Source organism: Astyanax mexicanus, chromosome 17 (genome assembly GCF_023375975.1).
Source record: "Astyanax mexicanus isolate ESR-SI-001 chromosome 17, AstMex3_surface, whole genome shotgun sequence".
In the NCBI taxonomy this organism is placed as follows: domain Eukaryota; kingdom Metazoa; phylum Chordata; class Actinopteri; order Characiformes; family Acestrorhamphidae; genus Astyanax; species Astyanax mexicanus.
In genome coordinates, this window is record NC_064424.1 from 42,722,079 (window position 1) to 42,748,859 (window position 26,781).

Consider the following 26,781-nt stretch of genomic DNA (forward strand, 5'->3'; position numbering starts at 1 on the left):
TGTATTTACAAATGTATTTACATTCATTACTTAAGTAGAAGTATGGATAGGGTTTTAAATACTTTTTAAATGAGTTGAAGTATCAGCTTAAGATTTTTACTCAAGCTTTTTACTACTTAAAGTATAAAAGTAAAAGTCATATAAGGGGAAAATGTGTCATTAAGTTCATTATGGACCCCCGAAAAACATTGTTCTAAAAGCCATAATGAATATAATGTTATGTTAAAATGGTAATGTTGACAAATTTGGGATGCACTAGCCTCCCTGTTTAAGATGCATATATGCCCATTAAAAATGAATGAATTTAGTGTAAATATAATGTAAACATAATAATCCTTTAATGGCAAACGTATCATATGTGATGCAGGTTAAAAAAAAATAATAACCTAAAATTATTATTCAATTATTAAAACTATTTCAGCCTCTTTACATGCTCGCAGCAATTGCTCAGTCCCATTTCCGCACCCTGGGATGCCAGGTATAGAACACAACTGCTCACAATCAGTACGCTGCTGCCATGGAAACGGACGAGCTGGCTATGTTTCTTCTGAACAGGTAATCACTACGTTTCAGTTAGGTTTGTTAACCATAGAGTAGCAATTTATCACCACCACTAGCGTATAGAGATCTGAACTTTCTACCTTCTCATTGTTCAATGAAACCACTATCCAGATAAATCGCTTCATCCAGATAGAGTGAATCTGACTGTGATTGGATGTAGAGAAGTATAAACATATACAATTTGGACTCCCTATTGGTTTATACTTTCGATCCATCACACCTGCACATGTCATGCCCATTACTTATTTTTACTGGTCCATTAAAGATAATTATCATTCTCACATAAGTATTTTGGTTGTAGTGGGAGGAGTTTTGGTTGTTCTTGGGAGATGCTGGTACTGGTTGATGAAGTAGTTTAAAAGAGATGGAAGCGTTTACACGGATTTAACATGAGTCTCTTTTGTTCTTCATCCAGATGTTTATAATTATCATACTCAAGAGTGATAAAGTGACCAGGTGTAAACAGGGTCTCTGCTGCACTACACCCGTAAATATAAATATAAATATAAAAAAAGTTAATATAATGGCCTTAGAACTTTTTATGAGGCATACGTCTGCATCTTCCCTGGATTACAGGGACTATCAAATTATATATAGTACAGAGAATAAAATTAATAAATACATGTTTATTACATTTAAAAAAAAACATGTAAACCCTACAAAACAAGTAGTAAACTCACAAAAGCCGTGATTACTTTGGCATAAGCTTGAAAATTAAGACACTTACAAAGGCATCATAAAAACCAATTTAAGAGCACCGATAGAAAGAGGCATTAGAAGCACAGGAATGATTAGAAAGCACTGAGGCGTATTCGTGCCCTGTGGCGAGCTGTAAAGCAAGGACTAAGCTGCATGTACAGAATTAACAGCCTTACTGAGCTCTCGTCAAAGTGGCGGTGAGTCACTGGGTTCCTCTTTCAGCATATGAAGAAAATGTCTTCCAGAATCTGACTCTCCTCCAAGTCCTGCCGCGTCGGCTGCGTTCGGCCTGGAGGGGAAAGCAGGGAGCTGTGAGGGGGGCCGACAGCCCCCAGAGGCTTCCGAGGGCCGGTGAAATTCCCATGGACATCAGGGCTGACTCTGCTCCTCTTGGGGTTGGCAACCGGGCTGAAAATGTCCAGCAGCTCAATCAAAGAGGAGTCCAGTCTGAAAGAGAAAAGGAGGAGTGAGGATGAGTCAGCCAAAAAAAAAAAAAAAAAAAAAAGATTTAACCATATACTTCTAACAGCACTTTGAACTACTAAGTTACTTAAATCTGTTTGTTTGTCATTATATGGCATCAACAATGTTTATAACTTCAGCATCACAGACTTAAATCGGTGTCTTCATACGAAGGACTTCCAGAAAATTAAGTATTTTAGCAGGTGGAATCTTTTCAAACAGTTCTTTCACATTTGTAACCCTATAAAAGTTATTTCTGGTGGTTAAAAGTGCAGGACAGTCTACTAACGTGTTTATTACTAGAGAATCACAGAACTGGCAATTTAAATCTATTTTAGATCTAGACTGAATTCTAGAATACCTGTATATACAGTACAAGTACACCTTAAATTCAGTGGCTTTTTATTATTTAAAATGTTCTGCATTGTAGATTAACAATAAAACCATACAAACGATGAAGAAAAACTTATTTAATATTTTAGATTCTTCAAAAGTAGCACCTCTTGCTTAAATGACAGTTTTGCACATCTCTGCTGGATTTCCTCAGTCAGTATTATGAGGTAGAATTACCTGGAATTCAGGCTTTCAGTTAACAGCTGTGCTGAACTCATCACATTATCAAGAGTGAACTACTTGAATTATTTTTGCCTCTTAATGTGTTTGAGAGCATCAGTTGTAAAGTAGTGAAGAGGTAGAGTTACAGGTATACAGTGAATAGCTCTATATTTGAGTAATGTTCTAATCCATATTGTGGCAAGAAATACTCAACTAACTACGGAAAAATATTTTTTAGAAAAAAAGAATGTCAATTAGAAAAATTTCAAGAACTTTGAAAGTATCCACAAGTACAGTCGCAAAGACCAAAATCAAAAAAACTATGATGAAACTGGCTCTCATCAGGACCGCCCCAGGAAAGAAAGACCAAAATATTATAGATTAATGCTAAAGTCATCCAAACTATAAAGAAAAAATATTTAATAAACCAAAATAATTAACACCTCTTGTTTAGATGGCAGTTTTGCACATCTTGGCTGGATTTTCTCAGTCAGTTTTATGAGGTAGAGTCACCTGGAATTCAGGCTTTCAGTTAACAGCTGTGCTGAACTCATCAAGAGTTAATTACTTGAATTTCTTGTCTCTTAATATGTTTGAAAGCATCAGTTAAAGTAAAGTAGTGAAGAGGTAGAGTTACAGGGTTACAGTTACAGAGTTACAGTGAATAGCCCTGTTTGAGTAATGTTCTAATCCAGATTATGACAAGAAATACTTAACTAAGTGAAGAAAAAAATGAAAAAAAAAAAAGGTTTGAACAAGATATTTGAAACTATCCTCAAGTTCAGCCACAAAGCAAAAACGCTATGATGAAACTGGCTCTCATCAGGACTGCCCCAGAAAAGTAAGGCCAAAAGCATTATAGATTAATGCTTAAGTCATCCAAACTATGAAGAAAAAATATTTAGTAAACAAAAAGTTTTAACAACTCTTGTTTAGATGACAGTTTTGAACTTGAATCTTGGCTGGATTTTCTCAGTCAGCTTTATAACAGCTGTGCTGAACTCATCAAGAGTTAGTTACTTGAATTTCTTGTCTCTTAATAAAGTGTTTGAGAGCATCAGTTGTAAAGTAGTGAAGAGGTAGAGTTACAGGTATACGGTAAGTAGCTCTATTTGAGTAATGTTCTTATTCATTTCATGGCAAGAACTACTCAACTAACTAGGGAAATATATATATATATATTTTTTAGAGAATGTCAATAAAAAAAATTCAAGAACTTTGAAAGTATCGACATGATCGATGATGAAACTGGCTTTCATCAGGACTGCTCCAGAAATGGAGGAGCAAGAGTTCCCTCTGTTGTACAGGATAAGTTTTTTAGAGTTTCCACCCTCAGAAACTGCAAGTTATCATCTTCCCAAATAAGAGCACCTAAATGCTTCACAGATTCACACATTTTGAAGTTACTACATGATTCCTCATGTGTTCCATCATAGTCTGAATCACTTCAGTATTTATTTATAATCTATGGAATAGAAAATAAATTAAACACTAAATGAGCAGGTGTGTCCACACTTTTAAATGATAAGCTTATATGGAATATTTCCTTAACAGCCTGCTGTTCTATTAAAGCTGAAAGAACAATAAACAGCCAAGAGGGGAAATAATACCGAATTCAGAACATGAACAGGCCCTTCCGATCCTTAGAAGGAAAAGAGGTCAGATAGAATAGATAAACAAAAGAATAAATACACAAAAGATTAAGCTAACAGAGATTCCACCCCTCAGTCTGGAAACGTGATAAATAATTCAACAAGAGTGAAGTCAGGCGAGTATTTCTGTTGTAAAGCATGAATTCTTCGAGAACGCTCCTCTGATGTTGTTAACATAATGCTCGGTTTGTTTTAAGCAGTATCAATTTGCATCCAGGCATCACTGTGTGTTTCTGTGCGTGTGTGTGTGTATTTTGAACAACGTGAGCTCCTGGGTGCGTTAAAAAGACATATCGTCTCTTCGCATGAAGGATAAAAGGTTTTACAGCATGCAAAACCAATTCAGACACAAACAGCTCTGGAAAAAAATAAGAGACCACCTAAAAATGATGAGTTTCTTTTATTTTACCAAATTAAAAACGTCTAAAATATAATCAAGAGGAAGATGGATGATCACAAGCCATCAAACCACCAAACTGAACTGCTTGAATTGCTGCATCAGGAGTAAAGGCATAAAGTTATCCAAAAGCAGTGTGTAAGACTGGTGGAGGACTGTGTAAGACTGTGATTAAAAAACAGGGTTATTCCACCAAATATTGATTTCTGAACTCTTAAAACTTTACGAGTATGAGTTTGTTTCTTGCCTTATTTGAGGTCTGAAAGCTCTGCATCTTTTTTGCTATTTCAGCCATTTCTCATTTTCTGTACATAAATGCTGTAAATGACAATATTTATATTTGGAATTTGGGAGAAATGCTGTCTGTAGTTTATAGAATAAAACAACAATGTTAATTGTATTCAAACATAAACCTATAAATAGCAAAATCAGAGAAACTAATTCAGAAACTGAGGTGGTCTCTTAATTTTTTCCAGAGCTGTATTTTATTGGTTCTGCTATTGACTATTTTGATCCAAATCCAGTTCAAAATCTTTGTTTTAAACCAGGTTCTCAAAGCACTACCTGGCATCCTCGAGGTGCAATTAACAGACACTACTGCACAGCAGCTGGAGGCAATAAGGAGAGTTCTCAGAAGGAGTTAACTTAAAGGTTAGAGTTTAGTTAGAGTCTGCAGTGTGGAACTACTTTACTGTGGAGCATTAAAACATAATATCTAAACTATAAAAGTACTGTATTTTAAGTTTGCACTATAAGGTGCATTTCAAAGCCTTTAATTTCCCCAAAAAACATCAGCACGCCTTATAATCCGGTGCGCTTTATGTATGAATTTTACCAGTCAGGTTGTAAGGAGCAGTAAAACCACTTTGCTGAAGTGCAGTGTTATAAAGAAGTTTACAGGAGTTAACAGGTGTTAATTAGGTATAATTAGCTTATAGAAGAAGCTCTTTGTATGAGATTCTTTAAATAGAAATCTATGTGTAAGACTTTTTTATATATATATATATATATATATATATATATATATATATATATATTAAAAGGTGCAGGAATGTATGTGTGAAAAGCATTAAGAGTTCCTGACAAATCAGTGTGATTACAATATGAGTCACTTCCAGAAAGATCCTTGGAAAGCGTATGTCAAATGACAATAGCAAATAGCCTTACTGAGGTAAATTTATTAATAGACTAGCACTGCTGAAATACATTTATAAATAGAACTGAACTGATGAGGTAAATGTGTTGTGCTTTAATTGATTTTTTTAATTGATAGTTTTGAAATTGCTATTTATTTAAAAAGCAAGACAATATGCAAGTAAATATTAACATTTTAATTTATTCTATGGTGAAAGATTCAATTAAACCTTTAAACAATGTGTGTTCAGAATTCAACCTTTGGCCAAAAGTTAAAAAAACATATATATTGGTTTATAATTGCATTTCGGAGCATCTCTAATAATTGTATAAATTCACAGAGATATATAAAGAAGAATGACAGGCTGATACATGAGCAAGAGAGCAATATCTATTATTCAATATCCATATTTACCTCTTTTTTTTTTTCTCAGTTTCTATGAATGGATTGCCGAGCTCAAGCTCAATATAAAGCCAGCGCTCTTTCACACGTCAACAGGAACATATAGAGAGAGACTGTACAAGTGAGTGCAGAAAGAGAAGGGGGTGGTTGATAGGGTGGGACTTTGGCCGTGCTCCCTCTCGAAATGTGAGAATTTGCATTTTTATTTGTTGATTTATTTAACGGACAGGCCTCTCAAACAGCCATCCATCAACAGACGACACTGCCGGTATGAATAATGCATCGCTTACCAGCGGTCACAATCTATAACAAGGCGAGGGGGGTATAGTTTGGGCAAGGGGGGGGGGGGGTGCCGAAGTAGGAGGAAATTGCTGGAGAGAATGCTAATGTCTTTCGCAGTCATATCTACCAAACACTTTGCACAAGGTTCACTGCGAAGTGACCAGGAGACATTAATATCACTTAAGGGAAGAAGGCCTGGCCTCGCTAATCCCGATCACGCTCCTCCGCCTGCATCCATTGAAGAGGTCACAGAAACCTGAATAAATAAGTGAAGGTAAATGTGCGCCCATCTAAAAAATCAAGTTTAGAGCAGAAGGAGGGAAAAAAAGAGGTTGTGAGGGAGTCTCAGGCTCTGCTTAAGTAAAGCCATGCTTCAATAAAGCCCTTCCTAAGAGTCCAGTTATTTTACCACTTCGAATCCGGGTCATGCAGCTTGCCATCAGCTGTCGGAGCCTGCCATCAGCTGTCAAACTCTCTCTGGGTGGGTACAGTAGATGGCACTCTTTTTTCCTCATCGCTCCTAGGGCGATGTCGATCAGCACAACGCTGCATCTGTGAGCTGATGTATCGGAACCGAGTCAATGTGCCTTTCTCTAAGCATGCTGTGATGCTACTCAGCAATGCTGCATCAAAGGCAGTTTGAAATCATGTGTCGGATGAGGCATGGGCTAGTCTCCACCCTCCATGTGTTGTGGCATCACCACCAGTGATGGGGGAGATATAAAGATGAGTATATAAAGAGAGTAGCTGAATGGGTGGAACAACTGGCCTAGCTAAATTGGGAGAAAATGGGAAAAAATAAGAACAAAAATAAAAAAAAAAATTGCCATGTCATGTTCTTAAAGAATTGGAAAACAGAGCAACAGATTGTGGCTGCAACATTAAAGGAAATAAAAAATGTATAAAAAAAACCTGACTGTGGCCGAATAAGAGAATTAAATTGAAACTTAACGTGAAGCATTGCTCTTTTGTGCAAGTGTGCCACTTACAAAGTGTGAAATGTTCAAACGGACGTCAGATACAGGTCACATTAGAAAGATTTTGAGGACAAAACAGAAGGCAAAGGTGTGCTCACATTTGAAAGCTCCAGTTCAAAGCAAAAGAAGGAAAGAAAGAGGTTGTGAGGCTCTGCTTCAGTAAATCCATCCTCTTCATCAGAGCCCACTTATTATTTTACCATTCTCATTAAAAATACCACACAGTGTTCCTAAGGCATTGGAAAACACAGCAACCGATTGTTGATGTGCAACATTAAAGGAAATAAAAAATGTATAAAAAACCTGACTGTGGCCGAATAAGAGAATTAAAGTGAAACTTAACGTGAAGCATTGATCTACCTCCATTGGAGGATCACAGAAACATGAAGACAAAAGCGAAGGCAAAGGTGCACCAATCGGTTTAGAGGAAAAGGAGGGAAGAAAGAGATTGTGAGGGAGTCTCAGGCTCTGCTTCACTAAAGCCATGCTTCAGTAAAGCCAAACAAAAGACTGTTTATCAGCTTCCTCTTCCTCAGAGCCCAGTTATTTTACCACTCTCATTAAAAATGTCCGTCACGCTCGAGTGCTCCTTTCATTTGCAGGCCAAACAGTAATATAAAAATCCTAAACTGGCAAATGCTGACAAACCGCATGTCAATTTCTTCCCAATCAATAGCAGGCAAAAGGAAGGAGGGGTGCGAGGAGCCCATCGGCAGGAGAACTCTCATTACTCACTCGCTCCATCAAAACCACACTCAATCTTTTTGCTAAGATACAAAATTACAAATGGCTTTTCTTTTTTTCTCCTCCCCTGTGAAAAGGGCCCACAAGTGGTGGAGTTCACCAGCACGCAAAAGGTTGCTGCTACAGTTCGACAAAAAAAAAAAAACAGGACGGACAGAGCGTTCGATAGACTTACTGTTTTGGCAGCTGCTGTGAATAAAAATAAGGAAGCTGTAGAAATCCGTTCGAACGGTTGCATTATTCATCTCCAACAAAACTTTTATGCTTCTTGGACACAACGGACAACACTGATCCATCCAACTTTCAGTGGCTTTCAGCTCCAGAGGCTGCTACTGCTACAACACACAGCAAAATAATTGAGTCAGCTTTTGAACTGTGTGGACGTGAGAGCGGCCACTGAGACCCAAACGCTAGAGGTGCGGTCAGCCAGGTGTGGCCAAGAAGTCCAGAACAATAAAGAACAATATAAGTAATATAACTACAGTACAGTACAGTACGATATAACTTGGAGGCGAAGACACCCCAGGTAATTCATTGTAATGTATTGAGACTAGGTCTGTCAACTTTAACATATTAATGCATTCAGTTAAGCTGGTATCTTTATTAACATAATATTTTTTGTTCACAAAAATTAATCACGTGACAAAATTTACAGAGCCTGGTGACGCATTAACAGTTAAATTTGGCTAAATAATACAGCAACACCTACCGAGAAGTTGTCAATCATTTAAATTTTTTTTAGAGGATTAATCACAACCAGGGGTGTCCAAACTACGGCCCGCGGGCCATTTGTGGCCCGTTTCCTTTTTTGGAGCGGCCCGCGAGGTTAAGCAGGTTTTTATAATGTGAGCTTTAAAGTTTGGTGTCAGAAACTGGCCAAAGAGTCGAAGAGGGTGCGCATTTCTAGCTCAGAAAAACGGGGCAAAAGAGTCTAAAAGCGGAGAGGGTGCGCATTTCTAGCTCAGAAAAACGGGGCAAAAGAGTCTAAAAGCGGAGAGGGTGCGCATTTATAGCGCAGAAAAACGGGGCAAAAGAGTCTAAAAGCGGAGAGGGTGCGCATTTATAGCGCAGAAAAACGGTCCAAAGAGTCTAAAAGCGGAGAGGGTGCACATTTCTAGCGCAGAAAAACGCGCCAAAGAGTCTAAAAGCGGAGAGGGTGCACATTTCTAGCGCAGAAAAACGCGCCAAAGAGTCTAAAAGCGGAGAGGGTGCACATTTCTAGCGCAGAAAAACGGGCCAAAGAGTCTAAAAGCGGAGAGGGTGCACATTTCTAGCGCAGAAAAACGCGCCAAAGAGTCTAAAAGCGGAGAGGATGCGCATTTCTAGCGCAGAAAAACAGGCCAAAGAGTCTAAAAGTTGCCGTAATTAAGGAGTTTAATATTAAGAGACATCATAAAATTAAACATCAATTTGAAAAATCTTAGTTTACACAATGAAGATTGGTAAGATGAAGGTGGTTTGACATTAGCAGCAGGGCAGTTTTATTGATTGACTGATCTGCATATTGTGATGTGTCTGCGTACCAAAGTTAGGAGGAGGGCCATATCATATTGTACATTAGGCCTGGACAATAATTCGATATCGGTATTTATCGCGATAAGAAATGTTTCAATAACGGTGATATCAGTTTTGTGGTATATCGATATGTATTATTTACAGAGTCTGTCACGGACAGGCGTTTTTTACTGGCGTCAGCTCGCCGCAGAGCTGAACATATTCAGCCCCCGTAGCTGGCCTGCCTCAGTGCGTGATGACGTAACAACACAGGCACGTAGCCAAATAGGCTAGGCTAGGCAAGGCTAGGTTAAAATGGCTAAGCTCTCGCGCTGGAGCCAAACGGAGCCGGGACGAGTGGATCCAAAGCTAAGGTAGACTCGGCCGCGGGTCCGCTCGCTCGGCCACGGGTCCTCGAGGCCGGCCGCGGGTCCGCTCGCTCGGCCACGGGTCCGCTCGCTCGGCCACGGGTCCTCGGGTCCGCTCCCTTGCCGCTTTGCTGCAAATTGTGCCGGAGAGTGCAGCCGACCAGCAGCGGTAATGTTAATACATCTAATCTGTTCCACCACTTCAAGCAACTCCACTACATACAGTATTTTTCTTATACTGACTGAAGCACTTTTATTGCTTATGTTGTAACTAAGTTATTCATAGTTGATAGAGCCTGTAGGTTTGTTTATTTGACAGGAAAATCTTGTTGCTTTTATGTATATAAAGGCTTATTGTATTCTATATCCTAGTTGAAACACTTTTGTTTTAATCTGTTAAATTTGTTCACAAAGAATAAGAAGCTCTGCCTCTGTTGTAATTTATATGCAAATAATATTGAGCATTGATTTATTTTGACTACTTTTATTTCTAAAGTATTAAAGTTTTTGTGAAAGGAGGTTTCAAAGGGTTAAATTAAATTTTCAGACAGTAGTAGGTACAGATTTCAGATAGATAGATAGATAGATAGATAGATAGATAGATAGATAGATAGATAGATAGATAGATAGATAGATAGATAGATAGATAGATAGATAGATAGATAGATAGATAGATAGATAGATAGATAGATAGATAGATAGATAGATAGATAGATAGATAGATAGATAGATAGATAGATAGATAGATAGATAGATAGATAGATGTGCATATAATGAGGGTATCTGATGCCAGCAATACAAAAAGTGCAAATACACAGTTATATAATAATTTAAATTCGCAGTGCTGCAGGGATTGCAGGGCTTCTTAGCAGTTTTCTGAGGCCTTCAAAGTATTTATATCAATATCGAAATTATATCGTATCGACCGAAATTTAAGGAGTATATCGTGATATAAATTGTGGCCATATCGTCCAGCACTATTGTACATAATAATAAAATTTAATGTTCATTTTGTTGTAGTAGTGTATTCTTGAAATAAATGTTTAATTCAGTGTTTTGTCATCAAGAATCACCAAAAATACTGCTACCGCGAAAATACCATAAAATATTGTGATGGTATATTTATTTTTTTGTAAATCAACAAAATTGTTGGTAATATAGACTCATCGTTGCAGCCCTATTACTCAACCACTGTAGGCATAAATGCATATGTCTGGCACTTTTAGTGTTTGTGCCTCCAGTGACATTGGAGCGAAATACAATGTAAAGACGCAAAGTAGTAGCAACTCCCACTTAAGGGAGCTTGCTGACCTGCTTGGATTCCACCAAGGTTCTGCCTCTCAAAAAACAAAAAGCCCTTAAAATGACAGGCTTCATTGATTTTCTTCAAATCAGATTCACCACTGAATAATGCAAAAAAGACCCAGGATAGGAGGACTACAATAAAATATTTGTTGTACAAATTTAAGCTTTAAACTTTTTGGGGGTTTTTTTGTGCAGAGCTTGTCATCTTAAACAGTGTCACAGCAGTGGGCTTTGAGCCCCTTACCAGAATTCCCAACAAACTCCACCCTCTCACCTTTAAATTAGAATTAGAATGGGTTTGGGAGCTTGGCAGAAGGAGAGAAAAAAAACGGTAAAAAATGAAATTATTAGCTACATCCATCTACTAACGCAGGGGTGTCCAAACTGCGGCCCGTTTTCTTTTTTTGGAGCAGCCTGCGAGGTATTTTAGGAATAGAATGAAAGTTGGCCCGCTGTTAAGCAGGTTTTTATAATGTGAGATTCGAAGTTTGAACGCTAGGTGTCAGAAACGAGCCAAAGAGTCTAAAAGCGGCGAGAGTGAAGTTTTAGCGCAGAAAAACGGGTCAAAGGGTCTAAAAGCGGAGAGAGTGTGCATTTCTCGCGTGGAAAAAAACAGCCAAAGAGTCTAAAAGTGGAGAGGGTGCGCATTTTTAGCACAGAAAAACGGGCCAAAGAGTCTAAAAGCGGAGAGAGTGCACAAATTTAGTGCAGAAAAAGGCCAAATGAGTCTAAAAGTTGCCGTGCCGAGTTTAATATTAAGAGACGTCATGAAATGAAACGTCAATTTGAAAAATCTTAGTTTACACAACACTGTCAAAGATAAAGATAGTAAGTCAAGTAAAATGGTGTGTAAATGAAAGTAATCAGGAAAATGTATTATTTAAAGTGGTGTATTTTCTTATTTGTTTTTTTACAGAGTCTTTGGCCCGTGTCTTGTTTCCACACCTAAAACAGTTTTTCTTTAGCTGCTGTTCTTGTTTCTTATTTCTTGTTTCAGTCTCAAGACCCAGAAAGCACTACTCTCCTGCTCAAAAGAGTCTCAGGTACAGGTTTCATTACAATAAAACGAGAATTTACAAGGGAAACAACCTCTCAAAATTCTCTGAAGGATCCTTCTGATCATTAACAAAGGCATCTCTGGCAGGGTAGTCAATAGTACTCTGCATTTCACACTTTTTGAGAGATAAACACGGAGCACAGGCGACAATGAGAAATCCCAGCCCTGTCAGATCTTTCCTTCTCTGGATATACCATCCATATAAATCACGGCCATATGCAAACTAGGCTAATTCGTTTAGCTTCAGTAAAGCCCGGGCTCAGTTATCAAAGCGAAGAGATGGGACTGTATTAATGCAGAATATTCACAATACATTTCGCCCCAAAGAAAAAGGCAATTAGTTTTCGAGACAGTATATTCATGGCGGAATCCTAAAATAGCAAGAATTCTTTACAAATGACTTACAAATATTCCGCATTTTGAAGCGGACAGCATACTAAGCGAGACGTACTCGGGCTCACACAGAGGGGGTGGAAAAAGACATGCTGTCACATTAATTACCTTTCCACGTTAAAGGGAAACGGTAATGAATTTCCTTCCCTTTCTCAGAGTGTGTCTCGCGCTAGCGGTCAGTGATTCATTCTCTGCCTCTCTCTTTCTCATTAAGTGGGGGGAGGCTGTGCGTTCCCGGCCCGGGCTGGAGAACTCTGTTCAATTACACCTGCTGCTGAGGCCTGCTACGCCAGCTAATGGGACTCAGCTTGGCTCCTGTCAGCCTCGGCGCTAGCCGGCAAAAATCTTCATTTAGTTCATCACACAGCTCCTAGCGCCCGCATCAGACTCCAAACCACAGTCTCCTTTCTGGATTTCCTCTCTTTCTTTGACGCCCATACAGTCCATCACTCCCCCAACTTCCTCTGTTCCCTATTCCCCCTCCTTTCACATGCATAAAACACGTCCAGCGCTAAAGCAATATTTCCCAAACTGCAATTAAAACACACGCTTTCTGCTCTGCAGCGAGAGAGGACCCCCGCTGTGTCGTTCGGCTAGAACTGCCGTCTTTCCTGCCCCTCTTTTCACTCACTCCAAAATCGAGCTTGTTAAATTGTATTTATTCGCACGGCCCTTTCATTGGGTTTGTTAAGTACTGCTTCTGTCAAGCACAGGAAATTCGCACATCCAAATAAAATAACAACCTCTCTCTCCACTGCTGAATGGTCCTTGAGTGACCAAACTGTCAAGAGCACAAATTAAATGTATTTCTCACGCAAAGCGCAAAGCTTCCGCTCTTCTCAACCAGCCGCAAATACAGAACAATATGGAAAATTCATTTAATTTAGTCATTTTTAATCAATATTGAGATTTAGAACAAAATAAGGAGGATGTGTAAGAGTGCTGTCAGACTAGACAGAGATCTGTGCTGTGTACCATGCACACACACACATTTACCCTCAATGTCCGATTCATTTAACTGGAGTAAAGGGTCTAGTACTCTGTACTGTTCTACTCTGTTTAACTCCAACACAGTACAGTGATCAAACCGTGCCCAAACCCGATTGAAGAGGTGGGCTCGGATACATTACAAATCTGATGATGTGACTGCTTACAATGCCTGAGCTACTATTGTGTGCTCGCTCAATAGTGTGTGTTTTTTTTCCATTACTTGTGTCCAAAAAATAAGGTATTAATCGAGACCTTTAGAATTTACTGTCCATTTTTTTTGTTAGCATTAGATACTAATATTTACACACAAACAAAAACAACTATTAACTCAGTTAATTTGAATTACAGTTTTCCAAACGAAGTAGTTACCATTTTTCTTTTAATCTAAAATATCTGAAAACGCTACTCATTTCTGAAGTGTTTATCCGTCTTACCCTGGTTACTGATGCCTTCCACAAACCAACACGCATTATTTTCTAAACATTCTGTTCAGGCCGAGGACTTTCAGCACTTTCAACACAAACACCCAGTGGGATAAAGTATATGTTTTGCTAGAAAAAATTCTACCTTTTCTAAAAACTGCAGCGCCATCGTTCTCCATTGTGGATCCATAATCAATTATGAAAAACAATAATAATCCCTTCTTCAAAGTTTCTTCTGTGACTCATTAGTGCATTATTTCTCAATTTGCAGTCACAAACCTGCGTTCTGAAGTATAATCAAGTGTCCAGATTTATTTTAGGCCATAATCGCCCAGCACTACCTGAGAGAGAATCCTGCAACCACTAGATTGGTCATGATAACCTGTTTCGTTTGGTCAATATTATTCCAATGTTATTTACTGACTCTGCTATCTTAGAATGGATTTGTAGAAAACTACGATAACTTTAGCAGCATGCCTGATCTTGTAAAAACAGAAATGAATTTAACATTAATAATAAATGCATAGTAAAAAAAGAAATCAGGAGTAACTTCACATTTTGATAGGGTCTCTTTTATTTCAAGATCATTACAAAATACAAAAAAAGTCTGAGTACGATCAATCATGTCTTCATTATGAACATCCATAAAAAACACGATGTAAACCCTTGTGTTAATGACCTCAAAAAAGCTAATTACATGTGTTCGAATACCTGGAGTCTTCCAAGTTTGGAGGAGGGAACTAGAGCTAATTTTACTGATAAAGACCGCTCAAATATTTTGGGTTTTCTCCTCACAAGAAAGATACACACTTGAGAGCCATGTCATGTAATAATTAGGTCTTTTAGAGAATCAACATATAACAAATTGTTGATTTACATAAACTTGAAAAGGAGTTACAAAGTAATTTTAAAGACTTTAGAAACTTACCAGTCTATAGTAAGGCAAACAATCTACAAACGGAGACTCATCAATGAGATAAAAGAACAACCCCAAATTACAGTTGTTAGCCTGTACTAATGATGTCTTCAAAATATGTCTGTGTTCATTACCCTTAAATAAGCAGGGTGCCTATGGCAGGACACCACAATGAAAGCCTCTGCTTTCTAAAAGAACATTGCTGCACATTGACGCTCCACTTTAGACTTTAGAACAGATTAGATCAGATCAGGAAAGATCCTGAAAATGCCACTATATATATTAGGTATAGTAATAATTTTCTTTATAAAAAAGCTTATGCATTTTAAGCATAATGTGAGCATAGGGGTGTGCCATATCTGACTGATTTAAACCCTGACAACAGTCACATGTACATATCTTATCTCAGCAAATCTAGCTTGCCAACAATAAACAGAATAAATAATAAAATATCATTACTTTTTCCATAAATTACCTGCTGGTGTACCTTCACAGCTTCCTCAGTTTCCTCTATTGAGACATGCAAAGCACTGCGCTGTTAAAATACCAATGCTTAAAGGTAATAAACAGTGAAACGCTGATTGGTTTGTTTCCCATTCTGCACAAAACACACATGTCTTACCTATAGATAACTAAAATAGGGCAATGTGACTTAAAAAAAAATCCATACAGTGAAAATAGAAGCATTCAGTTTGAAAGTTGTTTGAAAGCTATGTTGTATTTGCTTGTATAATTGTATGTCACCCTAAAAGCACTGCTCCATTTGCAACCATTTCCAACAAACAATTGTGTGATATTTAATTAAATTATTAATATTTAATTAAGATATTAAATGGCTGGAGTCTTATTCTCTAATGATATTCTGCTTCGTAAGGCGACTGATTCAGCTTTTCTTTCTGTCTGCATCCTTCCATTATCGTATTCTCTTATTCAACAGCCAACACCAAATTATCAGACAAAGCAAATAATGGTGACTCCGCTGAAGGACAGGAAAAGTCTTGACATTGCAGTTTAGTTCTGCAGATTAAAGATTAGTACTGCAATTTGTTCAGACAATATAATGAAACTCAAGGCCAACAAACTGCAGTATGAATCAGAATCGCAGCAGTCCTAATAAACATGCGAAAACAATGAATAAATCTGTTTAAAACAAAACACAAGCTAATTTGTAATTACTGCCTGCCTTGTAGGCTGGTTATTATTGAGACAAATGCTACAGCACAAGACAAATAGTGCTGTAGTTTCACTTCAACAAATCACTCACTCTATGGGAAGGGCTGCAGTCTCCAATTTAGTCACTCTAAATAATCACTATGTTAAAAGTTCAGACACAGAAAAAGCAGTGTATATCAGGGGTGTAAGAATATACATGGTGGCATACAGTAGTTTATTTAGTGTGCATTAAACAGCAGTGTTTTACTTTGTCATTAGATTCCACTGAAATAACTGAATAAAAAGCAAAAGCTTTTATTTATTCAGATTTTATGAATATGATTTTATAAAAATAGACTTATTTTGTCAAAAATTAAACAAACAATATCTATTACAGGGTCCTTGCACCATTTTAAAATTAAGACCTTAAAAATATAATTTAAGACCCACAAATATAGTCATAATTATTTAGTTCTCTCCATGGTAACTTTAACTAACTTTCCTCTGACGTTAATATGCTAGCTAATTTCGCCGCTTATATTAAATAGCTCTCTGCTAACCTTAGTTTCATCCCTGGTAAGCTAGCTAAAGTTAGTATGTTAGCTAGCATGCTGCTTACTTTGATATGTTAGCTAACGCACCACTAATGTTAGCTAGCTTCCTGCTAACTTTAGTTCTATCCCTGGTAACGTTAGCTAGCTCGCTTTAGCTAGCTAAAGTTACTATGTTATTATGTTATTTAGCTTGCTGCTAAGGTTAAAATGTTAGCTAATTCGCCACTAATGTTAGCAAGCTTTCCGCTAACTTTAGTCCTATCCCTGGTAACACTAGCTAGCTCGCTTCAGCTAGCTAAAGTTAGTATGTTAGCTAGTTTGCTGCTAAGGATAAAATGTTTGCTAACTCGCCACTAATGTTAGCTAGCTCTTTGCTAACTTTAGTTCTCTCCAGGGTTAGATTTTGACGATGGGCCACTGTGTTTTCCCACCGGCATACCTAATAATGTAATCCCTACAGCAAATTTACAGTAAATTTAAGACAACTTAAATTATCCAGATTTTATTTTAAGACATTTTAAGACTTTTAAAGAACCCTGTATTAATACCTGCTTGCCAAAATCACAATATATCTTCAATATATTGAATTGTAACCCATGTATCGTAATGCATATTGTATTGTCAAGTTCCTGCAAATACACAGCTCTAGTGTACAAACAATAAGGAGAATAATAAGCTTATACATAAAAGAGGCGAGGCAATGAATCCTTTTTTTCTTGATTCATTTGTTTTTAGTTTATTTTCTTTTATTGGCTAATGCAGGTGATTGGGTAGAAGAACGTACATGCAAGTCAGAGTGGCCTACTGTATTTTAATTAACTGTATTAGAGCAAGAACTAAATGCTTTCTAGCAAAATTACACATTTAAGATGCTAAAATAATATACAAAAAATGCTCTGTATGATTTAAAGCAACACTACAAAGAAAGCTAATCTTAAAATAAAAAGGACAACTTTCTTTCCACATTTTGAAGCCAGCCCAAATTTTATAAGTATGGACAACCGGAATCCACACGAAAATCAAATGTTTGCTATTCAAATAAATACATTTAAAGGTGGTTTGAAAAGTGATCACAATCATATTTGTAAAGATAAGTCTGTACACTACATATGCTCAAATCAGTCATCAGCATGTCTTTTGCATTACCCACAATGCAATAAACAACCTCATCAAATCCAGAGTGAAGGAAGTGTGTTTTTTTTTTTTTACTGAACACATGTTGATACATTTGTAATGTCTAGAGAAAGAAATTTGGATCTGATCAATGGCAAATAATAGTTTGGACACTGTTATTTGATTTCACACTGATGGTACACTGACTTGTAACACAGTAAATAGAGTCTTTGTAATTCCTGTTGTGAAAAGACATGCTGTTACTACACTACGTAACTTACAGAATTTGATTACCAATTCCTGAGACTATAGATTAAGACTGTGTGACTCAAATTCATTTTTTTGCTTTAACCCTTTTAGACACGTGCAGAGAATTTCTTTCAAAATGTCAGATTTACTGATATAAACAAATTACAATCCATTAAACTAAAGCTGATTTTGGTTTTGACTGTTTAGGTTCAGGATCAAAGGTCATTTTTAAAGTGGTGTTGACTAAATCTCTTGTGTTTTATTTAATAACAGTAGCAGGCTCAACAGTTTTCCTTGCTTGGCTGCCATAGAGGTTGGTGTATGCGCTCAAAATGATCTAATAAGCTTATAAAATATCCACCGGGCTGCAGGTCAAAACATTCCTACTTTAGTCATAATGTCCAGTCCTTTAACAAAAAGATGGCCGATCAGACGTCGCAATACACTGGGGAAGGAGGGTCGATATGTTAGTGTAGAAGCCACTCTTCGAAGTGGAGATCTGGAGCCTGATCCTGTGCGAGTGGAAATAACTGCCTGGCGCTGATACAAAGATGGCCGCCAAGTGAACAGACTTTCCTACAAGAACTTTGGCCTCAATCACCAACAGCACTAAATGCATGAAATCTGATTTGAAAAGACTGGATCACATGTCCACACAGCCATGAAAAATCTATTGTGTGTTGTATTAAAGGTCTCCTTCTGCTAAAATCCACTTTTTCTTGTTGTTTGTGAAATACAATAGGTCTCTCTGAGTAGTATATGCATGCTGCACATGAAACTGTTCTTCAACCCCCATTGACTGCAGTAGCTCATGAGTTCATGATCTCACCTACTTTGGTATGGGTCCGCCCACAGGCAGCTCTGAAACTGGGCTGCAGCAGAGCGGACACTGTCAGCTAAAGAGCTTACAGCTCTGTTTACAGCGCTAGTTAGCGTTAGCTATCTTGTGAATGTAACTGTAAATGTAAAGTTTAAATGTAAATGTAAGGTTTAAATCGGATCTCCGGTTGATTCTGTGTTTCTTTAGAGACTACCAGTTCAGTGAAATAAGGCAGGCTTATACAGAAACACCGGAGCACTTTTTTCAGCCAAAACGTCTTACATGGAATTCATTCATACTAGAGACTACAACTGGACTTTTTAAAATGAATGAAAAAACGGTGGAAAAGGACCTTTAAAGCATATAATTAGATGTACATCAATGTATATATGTGGTCCTAGATTGGATGCATATCTGATTTATGGGCGTGCAGCATGAATGTGAAGGACTGGTATGTTTCATTACTTCAAAGGGACACATTTCACTATTAATGGAAACAATAGGGTTTAGTGTTTAGTGCCTCTTTAAATACACTGACTACAGCCTGGTCCTTTATCAGACCTGCTTATTCAACCTCATCAGTTTCTTTCTGCTTCCTTCATATCAGAACAATGTGAAACTTACCTGGAGGCCTGAGGAGTTTTAGGGATGTTGAGGGGCAATGCCAGGGGTGACTCAGGCTTTTGGAAACTCTGGGAATGCACAGGTGAAGTGGCCATATCCTTCTTGGTACCTGCAGGAAGTTCTACAGAAGAAAACTCATTTTAGTGATTATAAGTATTGAATGAGAATACGTTAATGCAAGTGACTAGTGGAAAAAGAAAGAGCTATTAAAACACATGCATACATCTTACCACGTGATGGTACTGGCACAGGAGGTTGAATATTCCCATTGCACTTCTGCGGATGAGCATCATTTAAAGGCTGTCTGACACTTCCCTGCAAGGCTTGTAGACCTCCCTCGTTTCTTTCACTGTAGGATCAAACAGAGGCAGAGAAAGAAAGATAGAGCTCTGTTTTCAGAAAAGATAGCATAGTGATACACAAGCTCCCTGCTGTACACACATTCCCTGAAATAATTACTGAAGCTGCACCTGAATTTAGTTTTGTCATTTTCCCAGGGTTTATATTAAAGTTAACTTTCATGTTTTTGCACTCTGAAACTTTAGATTACTTTTACACCTACACTGTTTGGCCCAAAACAGCAGGTTTGAAACGAGCCACGAACCACAGTCCAGAACAAAGGACCAAAATTTAATCTGACCAAAAGAAATAGTCTCAATCTGGACACACTAAACAATAGTCTGCTTTGTTTTCAGTGTCAAAACATGGTATGGTTTATACTTTAAGACCAATTACAGTAAGACTATCATAATAAAATAAAATAATAGGTGTTGTGTGGAAATTTGAATCCCCTTAATGTGCACACGAGTCACAAAGCAGCAGAGACACAACAGATTACCCTAGAGATACCGTATTTACTGTAACTGTAGATTAACCCTTATTTATAAACAGAAAAAAAGGAATATACAGGTAATTTGCTTTACTCATACTTCTGCATGATAGCGCATTTACTTCAGAAACTTCAGAGTCAGATTATGGTATGAATAGTCCTGTCATAATAAATTATTTTTGTTTGTTTGTTTGTTTGTTTGACGATATATTGCGAAATTATGTGTTTATTTTTAAGACCTTTGCAAGTCATCCAACATTAAAATATAATGCAATGAAACCCTTTTTAAGAGCTATAAACTTCTAGGTATTACGAATATTCAGACCTGTTTTTTTTTAATGTGCTTAATAAATATAAAAATAAAATAAAAACTCATAATACTAGCTTTTTCACTTTTAAATAAAACATTTGAAATACATAAATTAGCAAAAATGATTTAGGTTGTTCATATGTTTAGTATAATACAGCGATATGCATTTTGTATCAATCATGACAGGACTTGTTGGGAAGGCACAGCAATAAGGAAGGCAATTCAGCATAACACTTGTCAAACTGACAATCGTCTATAAACTAATATACGCTGCCTGGGCCAAAACAATAAATAAATAAATTTCGCCTCCATAAAAAAAAAAAATAAAGGCCACATACTCTAATATTTAATTGGACCGCCTTTATCTTTGATTGTGGCACGCATTCACTGTGGCATTGTTTCGATAAGCTTCTGCAATGTCACATGATTTATTTCAATCCAGTGTTGCTGCATTATTTTTAACTTGTAGCAGTATTGATGATGGTAGAGTCTGACCACTGCACAAAGCAGCTCTTCTCCATCCAGCACATCCAAAAGATTCTCAATGAGGTTAAGATCTGGACTCTGTGGTGAACTCTCTCAATCCATGTGTGAAAATGATGATCTCATGCTCCCTGAACCCTGAACTCTTTCACAATTCCAGCACCATGAATCCTGACATTGTTATCTTGGAATATGGCCGTGTTCAGAAGGGAAGAAAAAAAATCTATTGATGGAATAACCTGGTCTATATTAGACTTTTAGACTTTTTTCTTGGCCAGGCAGTGTACATCAGGTATAGGATACAGCCAAGGTAAGGTTCTGAAGACGACCAAATATCTACAATCTAAGAAATCTAGCAAACTTTTCGTATTTACCTGTGTGGATCTACAGGGGAATTAGATTGAGGGTCTGGATTTAACCGTATTCCATTAAAAGACTGCTCTAATTCTGTTGCAGCTGCTTGTTGGAACCTGAAAATACAGAATGGATGTAGTAAATTACAAAAAAAAAAAGGATTCTCAACAGTCAGGAATATCATAGAAAGCAATACAAGCAATACATTTGTCCTTGTCCAAAATGCATGCTTGTTAAAATGAAAGAAAAAAAAAAAACAAAATCTGCCATACTTGCTGTAGTTGAGACGGGACTGGCGGAGCTCCTGGTTCTGTTTTAGCAATCTCTCCTCTTGTTGAGCAAGCTGAGCCTGCAGTCTCTCTCTTTCCAGCTCCAGCTGCTTCTTCTGATGCAGCAAGCGCTGGCGCTTCTCCGTCCAGTCCTCCCTGCCAAGAGGGGTGACTGTCCCGCTGAGCTCCACACTGGCCCTGTTTCTATTCTCCACTCTCAAACCATGGCACGAGCCTCTAGGCTCTGTAGCACAGCGTGATCCCACAGCAGTGTTTACCAACTGCTCCCTTTTTGAGAGCCTATCAGGTCCAGACTCACTCCATGCAACTTCTGGACACTTGGAGGCACCTACTGTGCCTCCATCGCGGACACTGCAATCTCGCTCACAGCGAGACGAGGGCACGGATGGCGGGTCGCTACAGAACCCTCCTGAAAACGCGTGCACACGACCCGCTGACCCTCCTCTCCCAGCCTTACTTCCAGAAGATGGAAGATCCAAGTAAGAGCCATCCAGAGCAGCCCCCATCCCTCCCCCACTCCTCGGCCTGCTGAGAGCTTTCTCACCGCTGCCCATCTGTGAAAAAAAAAAGGAAAGAGAGAGGAGAGAGGGGAAGAGAGAGAGAGAGAGAGAGAAAGAGAGAGGGAGAGTGACAGTGAAGTGCTGACTATATAATAATGCAGCATGAAAAGACTCAAAAAAGCCGGCTCCACTAAAAGCGGGCCAGTAAGAGTGATGTGGATGGATTCTCTACCAGTAAATGCAATAACCCAAGGTCACCCAAACAAGAGATAAACATTAAGGGCAAAGGGGGAAGTGTCCGCCTCCAAGAGGACTGAAGTGGGCTGCTGACTAATTCAAGGGGAGGTCGTGGAGCATGCAAACATGCATTACTCACAGCCAAGGTTTCAGAAAGGACAAACCAATTTTTTTTACTTCACTACAGCAGCGTAAGAAAGCAAAAGGTGAGGCGGGTCTGCGGCTTAACTAATTCAAACAGCACTGAGCGCAAGAAACCTAGCTCTAGGCTCGCTATTTATACTTTATTTTGTAGTTATGATGATGAGTCACAGTATTTGTATACTGTATTTCCCTATTATTTGGTGAATTCTAATGTGTGCGTACTAATTGTGTACTACACATGTGCAGTACAAATTGTTCATTTTCCAATAAGCATTTTTTTAAATACGACATTATGTAAATCTATAAGCTGTTTGTATTGAGTCCAAATTTAACTCCAAAGTGACCCCAAAGTAAAAAAAAAAAAAAAGATTTTGTTCACTCTAACATCCACTGAAAGAGGACATCGTAATATTTTGTTGATCTGTAATATATTTTGCGATACCGTGTCATTTATTTATAAATGATCACACAACATGGACAATGTCTACAAAAAATAAATAAATAAATAAAATACAGAAATTTCAGTTAGTAAAATGATTTAGTGAAAGTATAGCAGTTGGGAAGAATCTATTTTGAGATTGAAAAAAAAAAAAAAAAAGGATTTTGTTGATTTTCATGACCTATAACATCTTCTAGAAGGAATTTTGTGTGATGTGTGTAATACAATGTATCAATGGATAAGGGGGTGTGGCATGTAATTTTACAATATACAGCAATTTTCACAAGCAGACTTGTAGTACACATAAAAATGTTGAAGCTGAATATATTCATATATTTATGATATAATGCTGAAATAAGATCTCATATCAATATACTGATGACAAATTAACGGCAATGAATTAAAAATATGAATAGGATAAAAGTTTGGACACACCTTCTTATTTAATGTTTTTTTCTGTATTTCTTTATTTAAATTTATTTAATTAATCTACACTACAGGTATATATTTAAGACATGAAAACATTTAAGGGACACCTATGGAATTACATAGCAAAACAGTGAAAACGAGATGGTGATTTGAGGTGATTTAATTGGGACAAGCTGGAGCTTCACTGAGATTAAAGTACTAAGAGTGTTTTAAAGAATAAAAAGTATAGAAAGAATCAAATTTGTAAAACATATTCTGTTTGGTTTAACACGTTTTGTTAAAGAAATTCCACGTGTTCTTGCTTTATATGTTGCCTGAATGTCTTCAATATGAAATTTAAAACACATTATATGAGAAGAGGTGTGTCCAAACGTTTTGACATGTACTGTATGTGCATACTGTTCACATTTACACAAGCATACCGAGCTTACCTTGCTTTGAGAGCGAGACTGATTGAGCTGGGCAATGGACTTGTTGAGTTTCTCCTGCTGCTGGGAGAGGTACTGCTGATAAAGTCCCAGCAGCTCCTGGCACTCCCTGTACTGCTGCTGCAAGCCTGGAGTGGGGGGTCAAGGGGCAGCACACACTGAATAACTCCACTACTGTTTCCACTTAAGACTAAAACCACTCTGCTCTCCAGCCAGACAAACCAATCCGTTTTCCTCCACTGTGGAGTCGCCCACCAAATGCTGAGCAGGCGGGAGAAGCCAGCAGAGCACACAACACAAATACAGAGAAGGGAGCGGTGCAGTGAAATGGAATTTCTGATCTGACCTGAAAACCAATGATCAATAATAATCAATAATTACTGGTCATCAACATTAATGACCAATAATATTTTCAAAGGAAATGCACACTATATTATATATAGGACTGTGTATTGGAAAGAACCTGGCAACACAGCATCCCAATACATGGACTATTATGAATCAGAATAATATAATATATTATAATACAGCAAGGAATTTTAATACTGCTCATTCATTTTGCTGTTATATGTTTATATTTTTTTGAACAATGACAATCCAAAACATTATGGAACAAGAAATTATATCATGTCCCGTGACTTTTGCCATATTCCAAGAAAGTTAAACAATGCTGCATTGACCTGTGAGATGAGGTTGTGATGACCTTTGAGGTATTGTCCCATGACTTTTGGCATGCCAATGTATTTCTATAGGTTTGTAACTGTGGTAACAATTGACAATTGACAGTACTTTTGACAGTTATAAACCATTGTTAAATAATTAAGTAATACCCCAACTAATTATTGATTAACACTAGTTAGGACATCATTAAACATATCTAAATTTTAATACTTAAAGGACCATTGTGTATTTTATTAGGTTTCTGTAGTGACTCATAACATGATCTGGATTTTTCAACAGATTTAAAAAAAAATGGTAAGTTTAAACACTGGCAGCTTGCATCAATAGAGCTTTAGCCAGTATTTCCTTATTTGAACTGTGTGGTATGCTGATCATCATTCCCACCAGTACCATTTCCACACACAGGGTTGCCAGGTATAGACAACATCGTGCAATTACTAAGCTGCAGCCATGGAAAAGGGCAAGCTGGCTATTTTTTTGTTGAACAGGTAATCACTGAGCTTCTGTAAGGTTTGGTAACCATAGCTAGGTAATTTACCACCACTGTTTGCTTTTTATTTTTTTTTACTTTTTTTTATCACTATTGTTCCTTTAAGAATGTAATAATATGAAGCTATATTGAATTTAGACAGTTAAAATATTCTAATTATTATTAAAGTGTTAAGTAGTGTCCATAATTAGTTTAGATATTCTGTTGTTAGTAGTCTTAAAGACCACATTAAAACAGATTATTAAAAATATCAGTTTAAAATGTCAGTCAGCTCTAAATCAATCTGCTCCTTATTGATTATTTAAATTAATATCTGCTTGTATTGACAGAATACTGAGATAATGCATCCTTTATAACAATACTCTTATTTAATTTATGAGCTGCAGCAGATCTACTGTGCACTCTGCTGTCAAATTAAATTTTCCATGAAAGTAGACAGCTCTGGTCTGTCTCATGCAGTCAGAAGAGAAACTATTAGTAACTCTACCTGTTAAACTCAGTTCTCTTTAATAAGCAGCAGCAAAAAAATAAATATAAAATACAGATTACGTGAGACCCCAGCGTGCAGCCAACGTTTTCACACAGACGATGGATGAGAAAAGTTAAGAAAGCTTCCCATGGGGACTCTCCTGCAGCAGTGCCCTGGAGGTATAAAAGCACATCAGTTACACAAGGAGGCCGCGAGTCCAATCAGACACCTATTATGGCTTCTGGCGTCAGACCATCTATGACTGAGTTGGAGCAGTCAGCACCTGAAGTCATGTTTGTGACTTTGTGAAAAGTGCAGACAGTGAGGAAAAAAGAGTAGAGAGACAGAGGCACTGCTGGGGGAAGATAGCGGTTTCTTCAGGGCGAGGGCTTCACAGACTCCTCCATCTGGGTCTGGCTGGCCAGGCCGGGGCACAGTGCCAAGCTCAGAGACAGGGAGCTGGCAAACACACTGCAGAGGCTAGAACAGAACTGATCTGGAGCAGAACCACAGCCACGCCGGGTGGGCCGGCTAATGACAGCATGAGGTAGCCAGCTCAGCGTCTCTTTTTCCCCTCCCTCGCCCGTCCACATGCGCACGCACCAGCAAAGGCAGGACCTCAGCTACTTTTTAGCATAAAAGCTTTTACAGGCTATTAAAAGCTTCGTGCATCCCTTCAGCCAACTTCTTATACATACACACACACACACAAAACCATAAACACAGCTTATTTATTGCTAATTATGCCATGTTTAATGTTTTCATGTAAAAGTAGGGTTTATTGTTGCACCGATATTACTGTTATTGATATCTGTATTGGCAACAACACTGGCATGCTGGACTGAAGCCAGCAGCATATCCACTATAAGTGGGACAAAATATCAATATTGTGATATACTGTATTGTATCGTTTTCATTTGCGATAAATTATAGACATAGATATAGATATAGACACGTAGCGGCAAATATCAATATTTTAAATACAAAAAAAAATAAAAAAATAAAAATACAGTTGGCACTCAACTCCCTAAGCTTCCCCAGATTGATTTACTTAACTTGCTGCTACATAGCACCACATGGTGGCGCTATAATCAAATGAATAGGGTTGAATATGCGATAAAAATATTGGGTGTGAAATTCTGTGAAACTAATGCCAATAAACCAATTTATGTTAATTTATCCTTTTTGGTTACACAGATACTGTGAAGTATCGTATACGGAGTATCGCTGAATTACATTATTTTTATTTTATTCTAATTCTATTCTAATTGTACCCAGCTTTTCATCCCACATTTACCGTATTTTTCGAAATATATGGCACACTTAAAATCCTCTAATTTGCCCAAAAAACAACAGTCAGCCTAATAATCCGATG

At 37.7% G+C, this 26,781-nt stretch overlaps 2 protein-coding genes across 11 annotated transcripts in view; one reads left to right on the forward strand and one right to left on the reverse strand.

Moving 5' to 3' along the window:
- Positions 1 to 26,781, forward strand: part of aurka (aurora kinase A) — an 833,084-nt gene that overhangs the window by 679,946 nt on the left and 126,357 nt on the right. The window lies entirely within an intron of this gene.
- kiaa1328 (KIAA1328 ortholog) overlaps positions 1,173 to 26,781 on the reverse strand; it is a 36,573-nt gene continuing 10,964 nt past the window's right edge. For all 6 annotated transcript variants that reach the window (XM_022676520.2, XM_022676522.2, XM_022676523.2 and 3 more), the window contains 6 exons: positions 23,770 to 23,894; positions 21,572 to 22,143; positions 21,320 to 21,415; positions 19,554 to 19,672; positions 19,324 to 19,444; positions 1,173 to 1,707 (listed from right to left, as the gene is read on the reverse strand). In XM_022676520.2, the coding sequence (XP_022532241.2) occupies positions 1,479 to 1,707; positions 19,324 to 19,444; positions 19,554 to 19,672; positions 21,320 to 21,415; positions 21,572 to 22,143; positions 23,770 to 23,894 (1,262 nt within the window). In that variant the 3' untranslated portion in view covers positions 1,173 to 1,478. The remainder of the gene's footprint in view (positions 1,708 to 19,323; positions 19,445 to 19,553; positions 19,673 to 21,319; positions 21,416 to 21,571; positions 22,144 to 23,769; positions 23,895 to 26,781) is intronic.